Source organism: Salmo salar, chromosome ssa05 (genome assembly GCF_905237065.1).
Source record: "Salmo salar chromosome ssa05, Ssal_v3.1, whole genome shotgun sequence".
NCBI lineage: Eukaryota > Metazoa > Chordata > Actinopteri > Salmoniformes > Salmonidae > Salmo > Salmo salar.
In genome coordinates, this window is record NC_059446.1 from 76,902,816 (window position 1) to 76,923,611 (window position 20,796).

The 20,796-nt window shown below is 42.9% G+C and overlaps 1 protein-coding gene across 5 annotated transcripts; it reads right to left on the bottom strand.

Moving 5' to 3' along the window:
- Nucleotides 1-163: 163 nt before the first annotated feature.
- On the bottom strand, nucleotides 164-20,077 carry LOC106605934 (phosphatidylinositol 4-phosphate 5-kinase type-1 alpha). Of its 5 annotated transcripts, none has more exons than XM_045718961.1 (17): nucleotides 19,735-20,077; nucleotides 15,908-16,012; nucleotides 11,952-11,986; nucleotides 11,384-11,467; nucleotides 11,011-11,141; nucleotides 10,283-10,400; nucleotides 10,031-10,183; nucleotides 6,502-6,801; nucleotides 6,160-6,395; nucleotides 5,965-6,048; nucleotides 5,467-5,515; nucleotides 5,253-5,337; nucleotides 4,989-5,159; nucleotides 4,706-4,838; nucleotides 4,542-4,607; nucleotides 4,354-4,468; nucleotides 164-4,254 (listed from the first exon to the last, which is right to left on the bottom strand). In XM_045718961.1, exons 1-17 carry the CDS (start codon nucleotides 19,778-19,780, stop codon nucleotides 4,252-4,254), a joined length of 1,914 nt encoding a protein of 637 aa, XP_045574917.1. In that variant the 5' UTR covers nucleotides 19,781-20,077; the 3' UTR covers nucleotides 164-4,251. The 5 variants fall into 5 exon arrangements, with proteins under 5 accessions (XP_045574917.1, XP_045574919.1, XP_045574918.1 ...); XM_045718963.1 differs by having other exon boundaries at nucleotides 15,974-16,012; nucleotides 19,735-20,072; XM_045718962.1 differs by having other exon boundaries at nucleotides 4,354-4,447; nucleotides 19,735-20,067.
- Nucleotides 20,078-20,796: the final 719 nt, after the last annotated feature.

Consider the following 20,796-nt stretch of genomic DNA (forward strand, 5'->3'; position numbering starts at 1 on the left):
CAAAAAACTAAAAGTCAATATACTGTAAAATGCCATGTCAAGGACATGACTCCCCCACTCACAAATAAAGTGATGTGAGTTTGTGGATCTAATGTAGTGTAGACCTACCCTTCCAATCCCTAAACAGTTGTATCATGTTCAGGAATAAGGACAAGAACCAACATTTAGAAAATAAGTTTATTCTAAAATCAGAGCCAATATGAAAAACATCACATCACTGAAAGATGGTAGAAGGAACAGGCAGCATGAGAAGGCATTTCCGTGACTACTATATACATATACACATTTTATACAGGCAGAGTAAAAATAGAGTAATTGAAGCATAGACGGTAACCAGCAACATTGGCTCGGAGGCTGTGTGAAACATTCAACATAGAAAAGCATGGGACATCCTTGCCCCAGAACAATGGAGAATATATCACTATCAAAATCAAACATGAAATATAAAAAGTGAAATTGTCAAATAATCCCCTCCCATATGCAATACACTACTTAAGTCTGACATTTCCTGTCAGAAGAATACATTATTATACGTACAATCATCTACGGTACATGTACAACTTATGAATAATTTCAGGCTACAAGGTCATAATACAAATACAATAAATATGATTCTTGGAACTTTAAGATGGCAGACTTGTTCATATTGCATTAGTTCATATGTTCTGTAGTGTCTGTGTTGCAAGTGTACCACCCTTTGAGCACCAAAGGGTGAGGTGTCTGTTGTGCTGTGGTCCAGTCAAGTCACCAGACACTGCAACGGGTTTAATCCAGCATCTACACAGAAGCACACAGGCTTTAAAACAACATTGTTCTGACTGTCAGATGTTAGTTTGTAAAGTTAAGCATACACTAAGTCATGATCAGTGTTAATGGAGTCAAATCCAGACCCTGTTGTCACACTAAGGCCCTTGTTATAATAAGACACAATACCATCTATTGAAAATGTGATTCAAAACTTGGGAACATGGGGCTTGGAGTGTTTTCTTTGGTGGCCAATTGTTCTCAAACAAAAAGCACGAGACTTAACTGAGCTCTTTGAAATGATGGGGAAGCTGAGCAGGGTTATCAGGGTCAAAGGTCAAAACATTCAAAAGAGCACAACTTTTAATTGAGGGCCATGTTTGGAAATAAATCAACCAGGAATTCCATATGAGCTTTTTACAAAGAGGGTGGGTTCGCGAGGAAAAGTAGTGAACGCAAGGACTTGAAATGAATCAAATCATGTAGTAAGTTATTTGTGTAAATAACTCATTTGGAACCAAAACCACCCTCTCTTGTGCCCTTCCTTCCTGTGTGCTTTAAAATATGTATAGTTATCATGCAGGACAGCTCCTCTCAAACTGTGAGCGCTGCAACTCTGTTTGAAGGGTCATTAAACTCAGATCTGTTAGGAAAACATCAAGTTCATCAAAACTCATAGTTCTGAAACATAGGTCTCCATGTAGTTTCCATATGCAGTGAGTTCATCCATGTTCAAGTCCATACCATTTTGATTGCTTTTCCAATTTGTCATGACAGTTGATCAGAAAGAGCTCCACTTCCAGCCTCTAGTTTCTTCAGGGCATGGCTGTGTTCTTGTACTCCCCCATTCCCTTTAAACATTCCCTATTGTCTCACGGTGCATCGATGATCAATCATTTCCACCACAGGCTGATATCCCCCAGTTTGTCAGTCTGTCCATCTCTCCCTCTCTGCTTTGGACCACATGTGCACTCCCTTCTACTTAGAAATGTGTCCTCACAATCAGGCCATGGTGGCCCTTTAAATCACACTGTGTTGGTGTGAAATACAAGATCTAGCATAACCACTAGGCAGTGATATGTATCCCTGTGTCTGAAATATCCTACTACAGGATAAATAATATGAGCGGCCACCCGGCACTTGTGTTAGCATTCTACACAATGACTGAGCAAATGGGAAAAAAATAACAAACCCATGTTTATATAAACGTTAATGTACAAGAGGTGTACTACAGAGACGCAAACAAAGTCATTCACACAATGTGGTGAGTCTCAAACTCAGTGGGGTGAAGCAGCCGTTTCTGTAGCCTGCAGAAATCCCTCGTTGCTTACTAATGAAAGTCAGGTCATTGTACATAAAAGTATCAAAGTGCTTGAATGACAGTGGTAGAATTACCATTGCTTGAAGAACACTTATAATCTTTGTGCACAAAACAGTCTAAATGGCTGGGTGTGAATGACTGATGAAACGGAACTGCCATACGAAGACAGAAAAAGGCATGTGTAGAGTGTGCGTGAAACGCTCGCTCTGAATTTTGATTGGCTCATTCCTTTCAACACTGCCGGTTGATTGGTACATTTTCTTTCAAAGATACTATTGATTGGTAGTGAGAATATAAAAACAGACTCAAACAAGAGTTTGAATGTATGTGTAACGGGACATTAAAGAAACAAAAATATGAGACACACAGCTCAGCAAGACTAGCACCAGACAGACACAAAGGCACAGATATAAAAAGGAAGACCGTAAGTGACAGGCAGCTAGCGTTAGTGTGGTCAGGTCACTGTCCTTCTGTTACTGCTCCTCTTTGTCTCTTCTCTGGTGTGGTGAACCTCCATTCGAAGGATCATCAACTAGATTCAGCTGTGGGGTGATTTTCTTTCTTGAGTGGATGGTCAGGGGGCCGGAACATAATTACAAATCATTTGTAGACTGCAAATTGACCACAAGAAAGCCCAAACATAATATTTGACAAACAATTTCAAACCTTGCTTACAAATCACACATCTCTATTTTGCATAGGAATACTTTAGAACAGATTTCTTAAATTGAAATCATTTGGAGCCGATTTGCTGGTGTTTACCTTTTATGTCCACCAATAAAAAAAATGTGCATCCGCTGGCCGCCAGTTGGGGAACCCCGCTCTACTCTAAGGGCATGGCGGCCATTACTATGTTCTTGCTCTAGTCTCTCACTCCTAGATCAATATAGCACATGTGGTCTCATCAGAGAGGAAGATTCCAGGATAACCATGGAGACAGTGACAGACAGAGCCATCCCATCAGCCGGTAACACTGTGTATAGCAGTGGAGGCTGTTGAGGGGAGGACGGCTCATAATAATGACTGGAACAGTGCAAATGGAATGGCATTACACCATGTGTTTAATGTATTTTATACCATTCCACTCAAGCCATTACCACGAGCCCGTCCTCCCCAATTAAGGTGCCACCAACCTCCTGTGGTGTATAGCCTACCCATACTGCCCTACCAAGAAAAAAGGCAGCAACTGCTCACTTGGTCAAAAATGAGTTAGCATGTATTTAATGTAGCAAAAATGACTTAATCATGTGGGAAAGTATCCTGCCTCGTATTGTATTTGAGAAAATGGGGGTCATATTAGCAGTAACTGCACTAGGTAACTGTGAAACTAAGGTAAATAAAAGCCATTTTTCTCAGTTCCACGCTATGAGCAGTTACTGCCTTTTTGCTTGGTAGGGCAGTATAGCTCTGGCCTGTACATTCCTGCCCCCAAATCCAGTCAGTCAGCTACTGTATACATCTATAATCTAAAAGAATAGAAGGTCTGTGTGATGAAGTCATATGTTCTGTCCATAGCAGTAAAAGTGTGGTCATAATAAAAAGAATAAAAAACACTACATATAGAGATGATTCTCCTGTGTCCGTCCCATCTCCTGGCTGTGTGGAGGGAGGAGGGGGTGGACAGATGTAGAATGATAACATATGAGATATTATGCTCAGAGTCACTGAAAACTGAACCCACTTAGACTGTCCACAAGAAGGAATGCACAAAGTAACAGAACAGAGAGTGATATAGAGCATGGTGTTCCTCCTCCACACTGTTGATGCAGGGGTGTCTATGCCCACATCCCTCTCCCCTTCAGACTTTGTGATAGGTGGGACAGTGTAAGTGGGTTTCGTGACACAGAGACTCCTGTAACTTAGTTGGAGAAGGGTTTCTAGCAGCATACCCGTGTGTCTGTCTGGCTGACCAAGCCTTTAGACAGCCACCACCTCCTCACACACACACACATACACCTCTCTCCCTCTTTGTTCCTCTCTCTGGCACCCCGTCACACTCTCCCTCTCTTTCACTTCCCAACCCCCCCCCATTCCGTTCAGTCGGCCTGGAGTATGTTCTAAACCTCCCCCGCAGAAAAGGAGGGATGGATCGAAAGAGGAGTGAGGATGGAGGATGCAAGACTACTCTCCCACCCACCTCCTTGGTTCCAGAATCACCTTTTCCTCAGATGACTCCAGATCAGTTGTTACTGTGGGGGACACACAGGGAGGGAGGCCAGTGAGCTATGGGAAACACCATAGTGAAGATCTTAAGAAGAGGAGGAGGAAAAGGATAGGGCCAGACTTACAAAGCAGATGTTGGTCTCTGGGACGATGTCTGATAGTGAGATGGCATCTTCATTACCTGACTGATCACCTGACGCTTCCACTTCCGCACCCATACTGAGAGACAGAGAGAGAAGACTGATAAGGGTGTGTGTGTGTGTGTTCATGTAAGTGGGAATACATGAGTCAGTGGTGTAATTCATTTGTGTACCTGTGGGAGACACTGTGGTCTTGGTCTGTGCTTGTTACTGCTCTATGCACCTCAACCCCTACTGACCTAGAGAGAGAGCGAGAAGGCGAGAAACACATGAGAACTGGATGACTTGAAGAGGAGGACTGACTTTGTGGAGGAGAGGGGATGGAGGGATGTGTTACTGTAGCGGAGGAGAGGAGGAGGTGAGTCCTGTGCTTCCTAATGAGGATGTGGAAAAGTTGGCCTCTGCATCGCCCGACCCTCCCGCCAGGGGAGGGGTCCTTGGCACCAGGTCTGGCCTGCCCGACTGCATGCCTGAACAGAAAGAGGGAGTAAAGAGGGGAACTAATAGCACAATTCCAAGTCCACCTCTAATCCCTTGTCCATAGGCACTTCATGTAGCTCTGGTCCACCTTGACCTCTGATCAAACATACAATCAATGTTTGTGTTAACTGTTCACTCACCACTGTCTCCCTCTGCGTCAGCCCTGTTGAAGTGGGATTGGTAGACGAGTCGGGAGTCCACCACAGACTGTCCAGCAGCGTGGGAGAGGGGTGTGGGGCCTCCCAGGGTAGGAGCTCTCCTCAGACCCCCCGGACCCCCACCACGAGACTTCTTGGATGGGGAGAGCTTCACTGAGGGGTGGGGAAAACAAAATAACGACAGCACGTTATATCATAAAAGTAAATATTGAAAAGAGAAGATACACACACACACAACAGTCTTACATGGGATCTTCTTGAACACTGTGTTACACATGAATTGTTGGAAGCGCTCAGCGTAGAAGCCTGGTCTGTGCACCGACACTGTATCCTACAGAGGAAAAGGAATAAACCAGTTATAACCTGACATAGGCCTGACATAAGCAGTGGCAGATCTGACACATGCATCTGTGGCATCTTTCATAATGTACTTCAGGTAATGTGTGTGTGTAGATCTTACCCCATCATGGACGAGGGCCTTCCACGAGTGTTCCAACTTCTTGATGAACCTGAAAAACAGTCTTAGTGAACGTAGCTCAGTTGGTAAAGCATGGCGCCAGGATAGTGGGTTCAACTCCCAGGACCATCCATACGTAAAATATAAGAACGCATGACTAAGTCGCTTTGGATAAAAGTATCTGCTAAATGGTATATACAGTGAGCTCCAAAAGTATTGGGACAGCGACACATTTTTTGTTGTTTTGGCTCTGTACCCCAGCACTTTGGATTTAAAATGATACAATGACTATGAGGTTAAAGTGCAGACTGTCATCTTTGATTTGAGTGTATTTTCATCCATACCAGGTCAGTGTATCATTTCAAATCCAAAATGCTGGAGTCAAACAAAAAATGTGTCACTTTCCCAATACTTTGAGCACTGTGTCATTATATTACTATGTGAAATTGTATGTAGTCTGTACACAAGAACGCACACACACAAAGAAACACAAGCACCTACCTGTAGGACTGCAGAATGTCGATGATGCCGATAAAGACCAGCAACCTCTCTCCTTTAGAGTTCCTGGCTGGGATCCCACCCATACTGAAATGACATCATACGCCACACCAACCAATCACCATCAACAAATCCTGATTTACGTGACAGTTTGCACTTTTCCCAAGGTAATATTGTGTGATGTATTGATTGACTCACTGGTCCTCAGACTCCAGGGCTCCCTTCCCGCGGGCCTCTCCCTGTATAGACTCCATGGCTGTACAGTATAGACTTTTCTGGGCCTGGGGTCGGCGCTGGTCTGGGGTCACCGCCCCCTCTGACCCCCCACTGTCCCCCATCTGCCCCCCACCTCGCTCCCTCTCTCTACTAGCCTGCTCCAGGTTATGGATCCCCACCAGTAGACTGTAGTCCATGATTTTAAAACTCTGCAGGAGCTGGAGCACACACACACAAACACATAAGAGTTACTATACAGTAGACCCAAACAGCACACACAGAACACACACCCCCACCCACCCTCCCTCCCTCCCTCCCTCTCACCAGGCAGTCTCTCTGGATGGTCTTGCTAAGGGCGTTGTAGTTGTCCGTCTCCAGCAGCAGTCCATCAGGCAGGTCCTGGATGAAGTCCAGGTCTTTAAAGGTGGGAAAAGTCTTGTCCCTCTCCTTGGCTGAGGCCCGTCTCTTATAGGTGGAACCCTTCATGTCGTACTTATGGTGCATGTGGACCACGCGGGGCAGCAGGTTGTTCATCACCACCAGGCGGATGTTCTTCCCTCCCGCCTGGATGCAGTACAGACCGTAGAACTTAGGGAGCAGGGTCCGTTTGTTCTGATTCAGGTTCTATAGAGGAGGAAGGGATGGTAGAAAGGAGAGGAGGAGAGTGAAAAAGACAAGAGGCCACCACAGACAGCTAGGTATTATATAAACACTAAAACACACAGGCCACTGAAGAATCTCCCTCCTCATCCTTCAATATCTCACCATGAAGTTTCCCTGCTCCTCCTCCAATATCTCACCATAAAATCCCCCCACCCTCCTTCAATATCTCTCAATTAAGTATCACCCCCTTCAATATCTCACCATGAAGTTTCTCCCCCCTCCTGCTTCAAAATCTCACCATGAAGTATCTCCTCCTTCAACATCTCACCATGAAGTATCTCCTCATGAAGTCCACACCTCCTTCAATCTCTCTCCATGAAATACCTCCTCCTTCAATCTCTCTCCATGAAGTACCTCCTCCTTCAACATCTCACCATGAAGTATCTCCTCATGAAGTCCACACCTCCTCCTTCAATATCTCACCATGAAGTATCTCCTCATGAAGTCCACACCTCCTCCTTCAATATCTCACCATGAAGTATCTCCTCATGAAGTCCACACCTCCTCCTTCAATATCTCACCATGAAGTGTCTCCTCATGAAGTCCACACCTCCTTCAATCTCTCTCCATGAAATACCTCCTCCTTCAATATATCTCCATGAAGTACCTCCTCCTTCAATATCTCACCATGAGGTACCTCCTCCTTCAATATCTCACCATGAGGTACCTCCTCCTTCAATATCTCACCATGAGGTACCTCCTCCTTCAATATCTCACCATGAAGTATCTGCTCATGAAGTCCCCCCCTCCTCCAATATCTCACCATGAAGTATCTCCTCATGAAGTCCACATCTCCTCCTTCAATATCTCTCCATGAAGTACCTCCTCCTTCAATATCTCTCCATGAAGTACCTCCTTCATTATCTCTCCGTGAAGTCTCCCCTCCCTCCTCCTTCAATACAGTTGAAGTCAGGAGTTCACATACACTTAGGTTGGAGTCATTAAAACTCATTTTTCAACCACTCCACAAATTTCTTGTTAACAAACTATAGTTTTGGCAAGTCGATTAGAACATCTACTTTGTGCATGACAAGTCATTTTTCCAACAATTGTTTATAGACGGATTATTTCACTTATAATCCACTGTATCACAATTCCAGTGGGTCAGAAGTTTACATACACTAAGTTGACTGTGACTTTAAACAGCTTAGAAAATCCCAGAAAATGATGTCATGGCTTTAGAAGCTTCTGATAGGCTAATTGACATCATTTGAGTCAATTGGAGGTGTACCTGTGGATGTATTAACCTCTCTGGGAAATGTGGGACGCTAGCATGTCAAACGATGTATAGCATCAATCTTTAGGATGTTTTTATCATAAATCTTCAGTAATACTCCAACCGGACAACTCCAATGTCTTCAGAAATGAAAAGGAACACAGATAACTCTCATGGGAGCACGCGCCACTGAACTCATGTCATTCTCTCAGTCATCTGACTCCAGGACCTCTTATTCTCTCCCCATTCACAGTAGAAGCATGAAACAACGTTCTAAAGACTGTTGAACTCTAGTGGAAGCCTTAGGAAGTGCAAAATGACCCCACAGACACTGTATACTGGATAGGGAATCACTTGAAAAACTACAAACCTCAGATTTCCACACTTCCTGGTTGGATTTTTCTCAGGTTTTTGCCTGCCATATGAGTTCTGTTATACTCACAGACATCATTCAAACAGTTTTAGAAACTTCAGAGTGTTTTCTATCCAAATCTACTAATAATATGCATATCCTACCTTCTGGGCCCGAGTAGCAAGCAGTTTAATTTGGGCACGTTATTCATCTGAATTTCCGAATACTGCCCCGTCACCAAAAAGTTAAGGCCTACCTTCAAACTCAGTGCCTCTTTGCTTGACATCATGTGAAAATCAGCCAAGACCTCATAAAAAAATATTATAGACCTCCACAAGTCTGGTTCATCTTTGGGAGCAATTTCCAAATGCCTGAAGGTACCACGTTCATCTGTACAAACAATAGTACGCAAGTATAAACACCATGGAACCACGCAGCTGTCATACCGCTCAGGAAGGAGACGCGTTCTGTCTCCTAGAGATGAACGTACTTTGGTGCAAAAAGTGCAAATTAATCCCAGAACAACAGCAAAAGACCTTGTGAAGATGCTGGAGGAAACAGGTACAAAAATATCTATAGGACTCGTTTTACTGTGGATATATCGACATAATCTGAAAGGTCGCTCAGCAAGGAAGAAGCCACTGCTCCAAAATCGCCATAAAAAAGCCAGACTACGGTTTGCAATTGCACATGGGAACAAAGATCATACTTTTTGGAGAAATGTCCTCTGGTCTGATGAAACAGAAATAGAACTGTTTGGCCGTAATGACCATTGTTATGTTTGGAGGAAAAAGGGGGAGGCTTGCAAACCAAAGAGCACCATCCCAACTGTGAAGCACGGGGGTGGCAGCATCATGTTGTGGAGGTGCTTTGCTGCAGGAGGGACTGGTGTACTTCACAAAATAGATGGCATCATGAGGATGGAAAATTATGTGGATATATTGACGCAACATCAAGACATCATTCAGGAAGTTAAAGCTTGGTCGCAAATGGGTCTTCCAAATGGACAATGACCACAAGCATACTTCCAAAGTTGTGGCAAAATGGTTTAAGGACAACAAAGTCAAGGTATTGGAGTGGCCATCACAAAGCCCTGACCTCAATCCTATAGAAAATTTGTGGGCAGAACTGAAAAAGCGTGTGCGAGCAAGGAGGTTGGTTACACCAGCTCTGTCAGGAAGAATGGGCGAAGATTCTCCCAACTTATTGTGGGAAGCTTGTGGAAGGCTACCCGAAACGTTTCACCCAAGTTAAACAATTTAAAGGCAATGCTACCAAATACTAATTAAGTGTATGTAAACTTCTGACCCACTGGGAATGTGATGAAAGAAATAAAAGCTGATATAAATAATGCTCTCTACTATTATTCTGATATTTCACATTCTTAAAATGAAGTGGTGATCCTAACTGACCTAAAACAGGAATTTTTACTAGGATTAAATGTCGGGAATTGTGAAAAACTGAGTTTAAATGTATTTGGCTAAGGTAAACTTCCGACTTCAACTGTATCTCTCCATGAAGTCTCCCCCCCCTCCTCCTTCAATATCTCTCCATGAAGTCTCCCCCCCTCCTCCTTCAATATCTCTCCATGAAGTCTCCCCCCTCCTCTTTCAATATCTCACCATGAAGTATCCTGGTAGTAGCTTCTGGAGAAACTCAGCCTCTTTGTGCTGCACCGTCTTGATAATGAACTCATCATCACTGGACACGTAGAAGAGAGAGCCGCTGGCCCCGGAGTTAGACAGCTCTATCAGGCCGTCGTTACACAGAGAGTACTGTAGGAGAGGAGTTAGTTAGCATCCTGACCACAGAACTACAACCAGACACAACCAATCAACCAGATACAATTAAGTGCATTTTTGTAGTCTACTGACCAGGTAGTCATCTGGCCGGATGCCAAAGAGTTCTCTGAAGTAGCGGAAGGCAATGGGGGCGTAGGTCTTAAACCTGAAATCACTGTAGTGGTGGGCAGGGGTCAGGTTACTGCCCTCACTGAGACAGAGAGAAGGGTGTTAATGAGTGCTGAATACAGGAAGACTTCTCTCAAGCATAAATGCAAGATGGGCACAGACCAGTGGTGTAGCGCAGTTCAGAATAAATTGTTTTCTAGCTAATCTCATGCTGTTTTGCACATCTGTAATTATTTGCATATGCTATTTTACAGATTTTGCCATGAAGCTGAGAGAACATGTTTCAGTTTTCCTAGCTAATCTCATGCTGTTTTACAGATTTTGCCATGAGGCTGAGAGAACATGTTTCAGTTTTCCTAGCTAATCTCATGCTGTTTTACAGATTTTGCCATGAGGCTGAGAGAACATGTTTCAGTTTTCCTAGCTAATCTCATGCTGTTTTACAGATTTTGCCATGAGGCTGAGAGAACGTGTTTCAGTTTTCCTAGCTAATCTCATGCTGTTTTACAGATTTTGCCATGAGGCTGAGAGAATGTGTTTCAGTTTTAAAGCCAATTTCCTGTAATTCTAAACATTTCCTTCATGGTTTATGACATGTTCATATATTATCTAGGGATGCTCCGGATGCTCATGCGGATGCTCCGGGGTTGTGTGCTACGCCAGTGACACACACACACACACACACGTCTAACCTGGGGAAGAAGATGCTCTCGACCACCACAAAGTCCTGCATGAGAACATCCCTCTCAGCCTTCTGACTCAGGCTGCCCACAGTGTGAGTGATGCCCAGCTGAATTGCTCCTTTCAGGGCTGACGACGTGGTCTGGAGGGGGAAGTGGAAGAGAGAAATGGAGAAATGGAGGCTTGTCAAGAGAGATTGATAAATTAATTCTGTCTGTCTGAGGAATTCTCATGTTATAATTAATCTATGACTCTCAAATGCTTGTGTACATTACATTCTGCGAGTCATCATTGGGTGTGGATGAGGAAGGGTTTCAGGCTACAGGTAATTTTAGCACACATGTGGTGTGTGTGTGTGTGTGTGTGTGTTGACCCCATGCTGACCTTCTTATAGGTGGTCTCTCCAGTGTTCGTCTCAACTCCTCTGTGTCCAATGGTCTTCTTCATACTCTGACTGGATCCAGGCATCTGAGACAGAGAGAGACAGGATGAAAGAGAAAGAGAGAGAGCATGGGGAGAAATAAAAGGTATTAAGAAACTAAGAAATGCACAGTAGAGAAGGTGTGTTTGACTCCATTAAACAAGTTGCAGCATCATCCTGTTCTCTCCATTGTTTGGTTTTATGACACACAGCTTAAAGGTAAACATCTGCCATTGACACACAGAAACCATCAAAACCAGTTCCCCCTCCTTTTCCACATATCCTGTGTCCTCTCCCTAGACAGAGAGGTGATATACAACACATCTTCACCAGGGTCTATAGATGTTGTGTAAATACACACACACACACACACACACACACACACACACACACACACACACACACACACACACACACACTTCCCTAAACCTAAAGGTAGTGGAAAACACAATTTCACCAACAGTGCTCCAGCATCAGCAGCAGAGTGCTGTAATTAGTGGTTTTGTGAGTCAGGGATGGTGTCTGTCTTACCTCTGGAGATGCCATTTTCCGAGACACACTGGACCCTTGAGAGAGAGAGAGAGAGAGAAAAAAGGAAAACATATTAGAGCGTAGAGTGATGGGCCTATTTTTGTTAGGCTCCTCCACGTTCCATGCGCAACTCAGTCCTCTTAGAATCTAATAGTTACCGACAGAACCTAGCGAATATCACAGAGCTAGAGTCATGCTAGCCAGCTGTGGTGATGAACTTATCATATAGTATAGTCGTTTTTGGAGGAAGGAACCCGCATTTAAGTGTCTGATCGGGTTGTGCGATGTCTGGAATGACACATCGTCCCATCCAAACGTCGTTGATATACAGTGCGCACGGAGGGGAAGAACGCAATATAAAAAGACACATTGGTTATACCAGAACTGTGATTTGGTGCATGTCATCATTGTTCTCATTCAAATTGTTACAAAAGCCACAAACAAGTTGATTAAATCATTGTTCAAAACAAGGCTTAGTTATTATTTTTACCTTGTTCTTGGCTACAGAAGGATTTTCAAACAGGAAGGTTTATTATTCTCTTGTCCATAAAAATACTCAGATATCAGTTATATTACTAGACCTTTTAAAAACAAATATTACAGCCGTATCAAGTGTATTGTTATTTCATCTTGAAAAGCATATGTGACATTCTTTCTTCCATTAAGCTTCTTTCCTTCAGTTTCAAAAAGTGGATTTCACTTAGTAACTGTAGTGTAGCCTGCTGTTGCTAAATCAGAAAAAAAAACTATGGCTGACTTTTAGTTGGGGGGAAGCACGTCTTCGCCTGTTTGGCAGTTTTTCGATCAATTTCAGGCCATATGATTAAGGTGAGCCAGCAGACCTTACCCAAGGCACTTGCAGAATATGCTAAAAGATTATCAGGGCAAAGGATGGACAGACTACAAACCTCCATCATCATCCTGCTGAGTTCGATACTCTGGGGGTGAACATGCTGGTGTTCCTTTTTATAAATAATCATTTGTTTTATCCGATTGTATATTTAGGATTTTTAGCCTAAGGATAATAGGCCTATTCGTTTTAAGCCTAAACCAATGCTCATTCAAGTGTTATAAAAGAATGTTAAAGGCTAAATAATAATTTGTTTAATCTGATTGATGTTGACTATTATATAAATGCACAATTTAAATGCTTTCAAAAGAAAGTTGTTTGTGAGACAACTCATTCATTTACTTTTTGTTCCCCCGATTGCCCAATTCAAGGACATTAATAAACACTTCGACAATATTATAAATATTAGTTTAACTTGTCAAAGTAACGTTTACTGCAACTTATTGACAGTAGCCAATATTATTGGCTGTTTGGTTTGTAAAGAGGGATTTAACGGCAGAATTTATTTTGCCAACACTGATCAAGTAAAGCAGAAACGTACTGTATCAGGTTTGTTTAAACTTCCTAGTCGATTAGTTTATCTTGCAATTGTTTTCGCTCTCTCTTTATTACTATACTATGTTTTTATTTAGGCCATTTGCAAACAACTTTCTGAGATGGAACTCCGTCTATAGATTCATTGGATGGTTGATCATGAAAGAGCAGGCTATGCCTACAACAACAAAGACACATTCCAATCAAATGGGGATTAAGGACAAAAAGGGAAATTAAGATTTTAAAACAATAAACCAGACAAGAGTGTCAGCTGCAAAAGGCCCATTGTCATCCTACATTGGAGAGGGGATATTAAAAATGTAAAAACATAAGTTAGGCCCGGTCTGACATTTTGCTCTGCTTTGGTGCTCTCCGCTTTTTCTACATTGTTCTCTTGCATTATGTTAATAATCTAACTACCACATGTTTTGAAAATGTAGGCTACGGCAATTAGGGTGTAGGCCATTTGGCATGCCGCCCTGCTGTGTGCTCACTGCACTGTTGTGAGCTAACAGACTCCAGCGATGTAGTCAAATTCAAATACGTTAAACTATCGTTTGACATCGAGATGTCATCATGAACGATGCAATCGTACAATCGCCCAACCCTAGTGTCTGACCGAATTGCTTCATTGCAGTCTTTCCACTCCATGCACAAAACCTAATACATTTCAGCGTAATTTTGACTTGAGAGGAAATTTGTCACAGTAAATGCTTGACAACCACTCTTAGTTAATTACAAAAACAGCCATCAACCGTGTAATTTTCCAGATGCCGAGCCATGGTTAGACCTACACAGCCACAGGAATGGATAGGCCTAGGCTAACTGCTGCTCCCATTCACATTCTGTTCTAGATTTACACCACTTTCCCTCTAATGCTGCTTCCATGTCAGCCTGCCCTGGATGCTGTGGTGGTTGGGCCTTTGCCTCAAGCCTAAAACAATCCAGGGGAACCCTTGTACTTCAGTCACTGCTCAGGATGCATTGCATTTGTATGACTTTTTTCACTAAATTCTAAAACTCCAAATGTTGTAGCTTGCATTTACTACCCTTACTGACTGCCTATCTGTTACTTAGTGCCTCTCCATCTCCAGACAGTATAGTATGACAGCAGACATTCCCTCTCAGACAGTCTACCACAGAGCAGATACTGTGAGAGAGCACAGAGCAGCAGAAGGGCAACAATTTAACTGACCACTCACTGCATAACACACCACACACACAGAAATACAGAGCGATGAGTGGACATAGCCTGGTATTAGGTTTAATGGGGAACACCGGATACAGGGAAAGGTCAGGATGGTGGGAGGAAATTACGAGAACTCTTGGCATCGACACAGGGACATACACCAGTCTCTGCAAAACATAACTTCAGTCTGATACTGTGTCTAGACCAGTGGGTCCTCTACCACAGGTCTCTGGCAGACATAACCCCAGTCTGATACTGTGTCTAGACCACTGGGTCCTCTACCACAGGTCTCTGGCAGACATAACCCCAGTCTGATACTGTGTCTAGACCACTGGGTCCTCTACCACAGGTCTCTGGCAGACATAACCCCAGTCTGATACTGTGTCTAGACCACTGGGTCCTCTACCACAGGTCTCTGGCAGACATAACCCCAGTCTGATACTGTGTCTAGACCACTGGGTCCTCTACAACAGGCAATGACTAAACTTTTTCCGTCACCCAAACTAAGCTTGGGACTTTCCCTGTGACTCACCGAGTTGCCATCGTCCTTTTTGGTAGGGATGTGCTCATTACCAATCCTCTCTAAGAATAAATTCGACCCTGCAGACCCCAGCCCCAACTTTATCCAGCCCAAGAGATAACATCCCATAGCCTATTGTAAAACATTGCCAATTTGTGCAAAACATGCCAACATAGAGAAACACAGCAAACACGTGTGAAAAATCTAGAAGCAAAATATGTCTGGTATTTTCTCAATGTTTTCACATCGTCATGACAATGCTTGAAATCTGTGCTCCTTACAAAAGGATTCACCATTTAAAATTGTGTGGGAGATTTGCCTTCTCACCCACTCCATGAGAACTTCAGGCCTGTAACCAAAAGCAACTGCTATTTCTGAGTTTCAACATAGTGATATTACAGTCAGTTGGCAAAAAACTGTCTGCTGTTATAGTAATAGTGTGGGCAGGTCAGAGTTATGTTGAGGACAGTGAGAGGCAAGAGGAGGGAGATCTACTGAAAATATATCATGGAAAGGTGGGGTACTGATAGTGAAACAGGAAACAGCCTAAAGGATATTTGTCTGTGATATTAGGCTAGGCCTATTCAAATTGTGAGATGGATGAAATCAATCAATTAAACCAATCCACATTGCTTGAGCAAACACCACAAGGACAACTTCATTCAGGGAGTGGAGAAGCACTTTGTCTTGCTAAACCATGTTGTAGCCATTTCACTGCGAAATGCATTGCACACACAATAGAAAGCAAACACGCACAAGAGAAAACAACGGTTAACAGCCTATATTTGGTCCACTCGTCCTTTGCTTGCTCTCAACTTGCTCAAATGCCACAAGGCCCTGTAATATCTGTAAGAGGCACTCACAGGAACGAAGCACACGCTCAGCCGCTCCCTCACACACAAAGACACACTGCAACCCCATGCAGGTACCTCTCTGCAAGGCTCTCCTCCAGAACTGAGTCCTAATGTCTATGGAAGAAGATACAGAACAACCACAACCAGTTACACATGAACAAGGCATGCATGCAACCGAATTAGGCTTCAATCACATTGCTCGCCTCTAAATTAGCCTAAATGGACCACATGCTACAGAGATCTAGAAACAAGCAGCGCTCCATTTAAGAAAAGCTTGTTTTTACAATAGGATTTCAATAACATCCTAGTTCGACATTGTGTCCAAACATTTCCACAGTTACAATGAGGGTGCGTGCATACTAAACATATCTCCCAGTGCCAGCGCAGTTCACTTCAAAACACATGTTGGCTGTTTGCCTGCTAGCAGCCTGTACTGTAGCCTGCATGTAGAGCAATATTATGGGACACTCCCCTATTTTTGTCTGACAGAGTAGAGTAAATGTGCTGGTTATTGGCCTAATTTATGAACTTATACAGTACCAGGCAAAAGTATGGACACCTACTCATTCCAGAGTTTTTATTTTTACTTTTTTCGACATTGTAGAATAATAGTGAAGACATCAAAACTATGATATAACACATATGGAATCATGTAGTAACCAAAAAAGCTAAACAAATCAAAATATTTCATATATTTGAGATTCTTCAAAGTAGCCATCTTTGCCTTGATGACAGCTTTGGCACTATTGTTATTCTTTCAACCAGCTTCATTAAATAGTCACCTGGAATGCAATTCAATTAGCAGGTGTGCCTTGTTAATAGTTCATTTGTGGAATTTCTTTCCTTCTTAATGCGTTTGAGCCAAATCAGTTTCTTCAAGTGCAGTAACAAAAACCATCAAGCACTATGATGAAACTGGCTCTCATAAGGACCAGGAAAGGAAGACCCAGAGTTACCTCTGCTGCAGAGGATTTTTATTTTACCTTTGTTTAACTAGGCAAGTCAGTTAAGAACAAATTGTTATTTACAATGATGGCCTAAGAACTGTGGGTTCAGGGGCAGGACGACAGATTTTTACCTTGTCAGCTCGGGGATTCGATCTAGCAACTTTCCAGTTACTGGCCCAGCGCTCTAACCACTAGGCTACCTGCCGCCCACAACATAAGTTCAAGTTAAGTTCATTCGAGTTACCAGCCTCAGAAATTGCAGCCCAAATAAATGCTTCACAGAGTTCAAGTAAGACATCCCCACATCAACTGTTCAGCGGAGAATTCAGCGTGAATCAGACCTTCATGGTCGAATTGCTGCAAACAAATCACTACTAAAAGGCCACCAATAAGAAGAAGAGACCTGCTTGAGCCAAGAAACACAACCAATGGACATTAGACCGGTAGAAATCTGTCCTTTGGTCTGATGAGTCCAAATGTGAAATGTTTGGTTCCAACCGGCATGTCTTTGTGAGACGCAGAATAGGTGAATGGATGATCTCTGCATATGTGGTTCCCACCGTGAAGCATGGGAGAGGTGTGATGGTGCTTTGCTGGTGACACTGTCAGTGATTTATTTAGAATACAAGGCACACCTAACCCAAATGGCTACCACGGCATTCTGCAGCGATACGCCATCACATCTGGTTTGGCTTAGTGGGACTATCATTTGTTTTTCCAACAGAACAATGACCCAAAACACACCTCCAGGCTGTGTAAGGGCTATTTGACCAAGGAGAGTGATGGAGTGCTGCATCAGATGACCTGGCCTCCAAAATCACCCAACCTCACCCCAATTGAGATGGTTTGGGCTGAGTTGGACCATAGAGTGAAGGAAAAGCAGCCAACAAGTGCTCAGCATATGTGGGAACTCCTTCAAAAAAGATTCCTCATGAAGCTGGTTGAGAGAATGCCAAGAGTGTGCAAAGCTGTCATCAATGCAAAGGGTGGCTACTTTGAAGAATCTCAAATATAAAATATATTTTTATTTGTTTAACACTTTTGGTTACAACATGATTCCATATGTGTTATTTCATAGTTTTGATGTCTTCACTATTATTCTACAATGTTGAAAATAGTAAAAATAATGAAAAACCCTGCAATGAATATGTGTCCAAACTTTTGACTGGTACTGTATATAGAGAGAACACCCTGTATCATTTGTATGTGTGTGTTCATTGGCCTAGTTCGCAGTCCTGTAGTCAGACTTAGATCCCCATAAAGCAATCAGGCTTGTTATTGCGGGACCAAAACAGACCTGTCTATTCTCATGACCTGACTCAAACTGGCTAGCTACTACAGTACCAAGGAAAGATCAACTGTAACAAACACCGTAGTCAAGCTGATAAGAGCCTGTACCATAACAGGCTTAGAAAGGTGGAGAAGACTCTCCTGTCCTGACCCAGCGTCACTGTTCACATCATAACCTCTGATATAAACTGATTCTGAACAAGTGAATAATGTGACCACAACCAAAAACCAAATCCGTCAGGACTAGACCTGGTGAAATAAACCAAAAATGATCAACACTGATCACTTATCGCAGGCATTTTGCTGATATCATTCATTTCAATCCATAGCCTATACTAGAAAAATGTGAAGTTTGAAATTAAATAAGTTGGCTAATTTGGGCGATTGTTAATGGGACCATTGATAACTACAACCATCAAACCAGTAGTAGTATAAAGGATGATTTTTTTTAAAGTATGGCGAACATTAATGTTATAAACGTATCGTTCTCGCATCAATTCAGGCAATTTAACGCGATATGGATTGATGTACTTATCGCCCAGCTCTAGTCAGGACTCCCCGTGAATCCTCTTCCTCTCTGTGACTTCCAGTGAAGTTCTCTGTAAATGTGCTGGAATGATGACAGACCAGGAGTCTCTTCTTCAACCACATAGCCTAGTGGTTAGAGCGTTGGACCAGTAACCGAAAGGTTGCCAGATCGAATCCCTCGAGCTGATAAGGCAAAACTCTGTCGTTCTGCCCCTGAACAAGGCAGTTAACCCAGTGTTCCTAGGCCGTCATTGAAAATACGAATGTGTTCTTAACTGACTTGCCTAGTTAAAATATTATCTCCCGTGGAAGCGAAATCTGTATCCATTCCACCCTAAACTAACGTTGATTAGCGACTGCCTGTTTTTGTCATGAGTCCAAAAGCTGTAGAACAACATTACTGTGTCAACAACATAGACCGACCGCCACATTCTATTCACGAAAACAATTGTGTTGGCATTACAAGTAAATATTCAACACACCTAGTTAGCTAGCCAACATTGCTGGCTGGCCTCAGTTTGTTGGGTTGGCTAGTTAGCTGGCGAGTTAACAGGTGTTTTGTCCTACTACGAGATGCGGTAAATATGACATAATATCAACAAAGGCCCACTGGTTTCGAGCATGGCGCAAATAGAGGCAGTAAATTAGCCAACTACTGTAGTTAACATTGCTTGAGTTTGAGAATTTGCCCCATTCAGGGTGAGCTAACATTAACTAGCTACATCTGATTGAAAATAACCAAATGTTCGGGTGTGCGGCTATCCCATCCCAAGCCTTTACTACAAACACCATAAAGTACATGACCCAATTTCAAGCGTGTAACGCTAGTTGGTAACGTTAAATGCCTAGCTAGCTATAACGCAATCGATCCGATTGTTGACGTTAGCAAACTGGCTAACAGCAACTGTGATAACGTTAGCTTGCTCAGACAGAAGGAGAAATGTAGTCAGTTGAATTCAGACAAAATGACCATATTCAGCTACAGGCTGTGCTGAATCTGTAGCTACGTTAATTAGATTGCATTTTCGTGCAAACTACTTCACGGTGACCTAAATTAGTTATTATAGATACCTGTCGGAGCAGTCAATCCCGAATCAACTGGAACGGCGGTCGCCATTTTGGATTGGCCGGTATCGGAACAGATATAACAAATCTTTGGTATGGGTATCCACTAGCTAGTAGATTGCCAGCGGCAAAGTCAAAATTGGCTATATCGTAAAAATATATGAAAACCAAAATGTGCTATTTGGTCTTAATTTGGGGTTATGGTTAGATTTAAAATAAAAATGTAAGATAAATTGTAGAAATAGGCTGGTTTATGACTTTGTGTATCTCCCTTAGACCGGTTCGTACATAGAACATTCTAATTCAGGCTGCAAAGGCATCGATTTAATGGCGAGGAGGCGGGGGGAACAGAGGTAATATGCATACTTTCTTTATGAAACACCATTTTCCACCATCATAATATAGTTGCTAATGCTAGTTCCTGATGTTGCGCTCTTCTTCTTCGATGACGTTTAACGGCGGTTGGCATCCAATAAACTTGCATTACCGCCACCTACTAGACTGGAGTACAACTCCCTTATACTTTGCTTGAAAAAACAAATTAACAAATATCCTACTATCTAACACTACAAAAAAAATATCAAAATTAACACCACCCTACTCCACTATTTAAATCTATTTAGTCCTACCTCAGGCCAACAACCTTCACACATCCTGTAATTCTTCTGATGTCAAGCCCACACACCGAAATACCTCTCTGCAGCTGCCACCACAACCTCAATTTTCTGCGACTTAGGTTCCATCCCTGCAGTACAGTTGATAACCATTGCTATAAATGCCCAAAATCCAATCTTCCTGAAACGTATATCACTTGTTGGCATATCCCTCTGTACTGGTACAGATCTACAACTCACACCACTCCTCTCAAGATCCCTCCCCTTAACCCATCTTACTCTACTTTCTTCACTGCCTCAGCATATGGCAACTTCTGCACTACTCTAACCCTGGAAACCTCAACCTGCCTCTCTTGCACTGGACATTTTTTATCCTCAGGCCCATCGGCACCCCTACAACTAACACATACCACTACCTTCCCCAATGCTACACATTCCTTTGTCTCATGCCCTT

Excerpts from the sequence above, each read along its gene's own strand:
- LOC106605934 (XM_045718961.1), bottom strand. The coding sequence starts at position 19,780 with ATGGCGACCGCCGTTCCAGTTGATTCGGGATTGACTGCTCCGACAG. Across the intron at positions 16,013-19,734 it reads GGGATTGACTGCTCCGACAG|ACATTAGGACTCAGTTCTGG; the intron begins GTATCTATAATA and ends CTTCTTCCATAG. Across the intron at positions 5,516-5,964 it reads GACATTCTGCAGTCCTACAG|GTTCATCAAGAAGTTGGAAC; the intron begins GTAGGTGCTTGT and ends ACTGTTTTTCAG.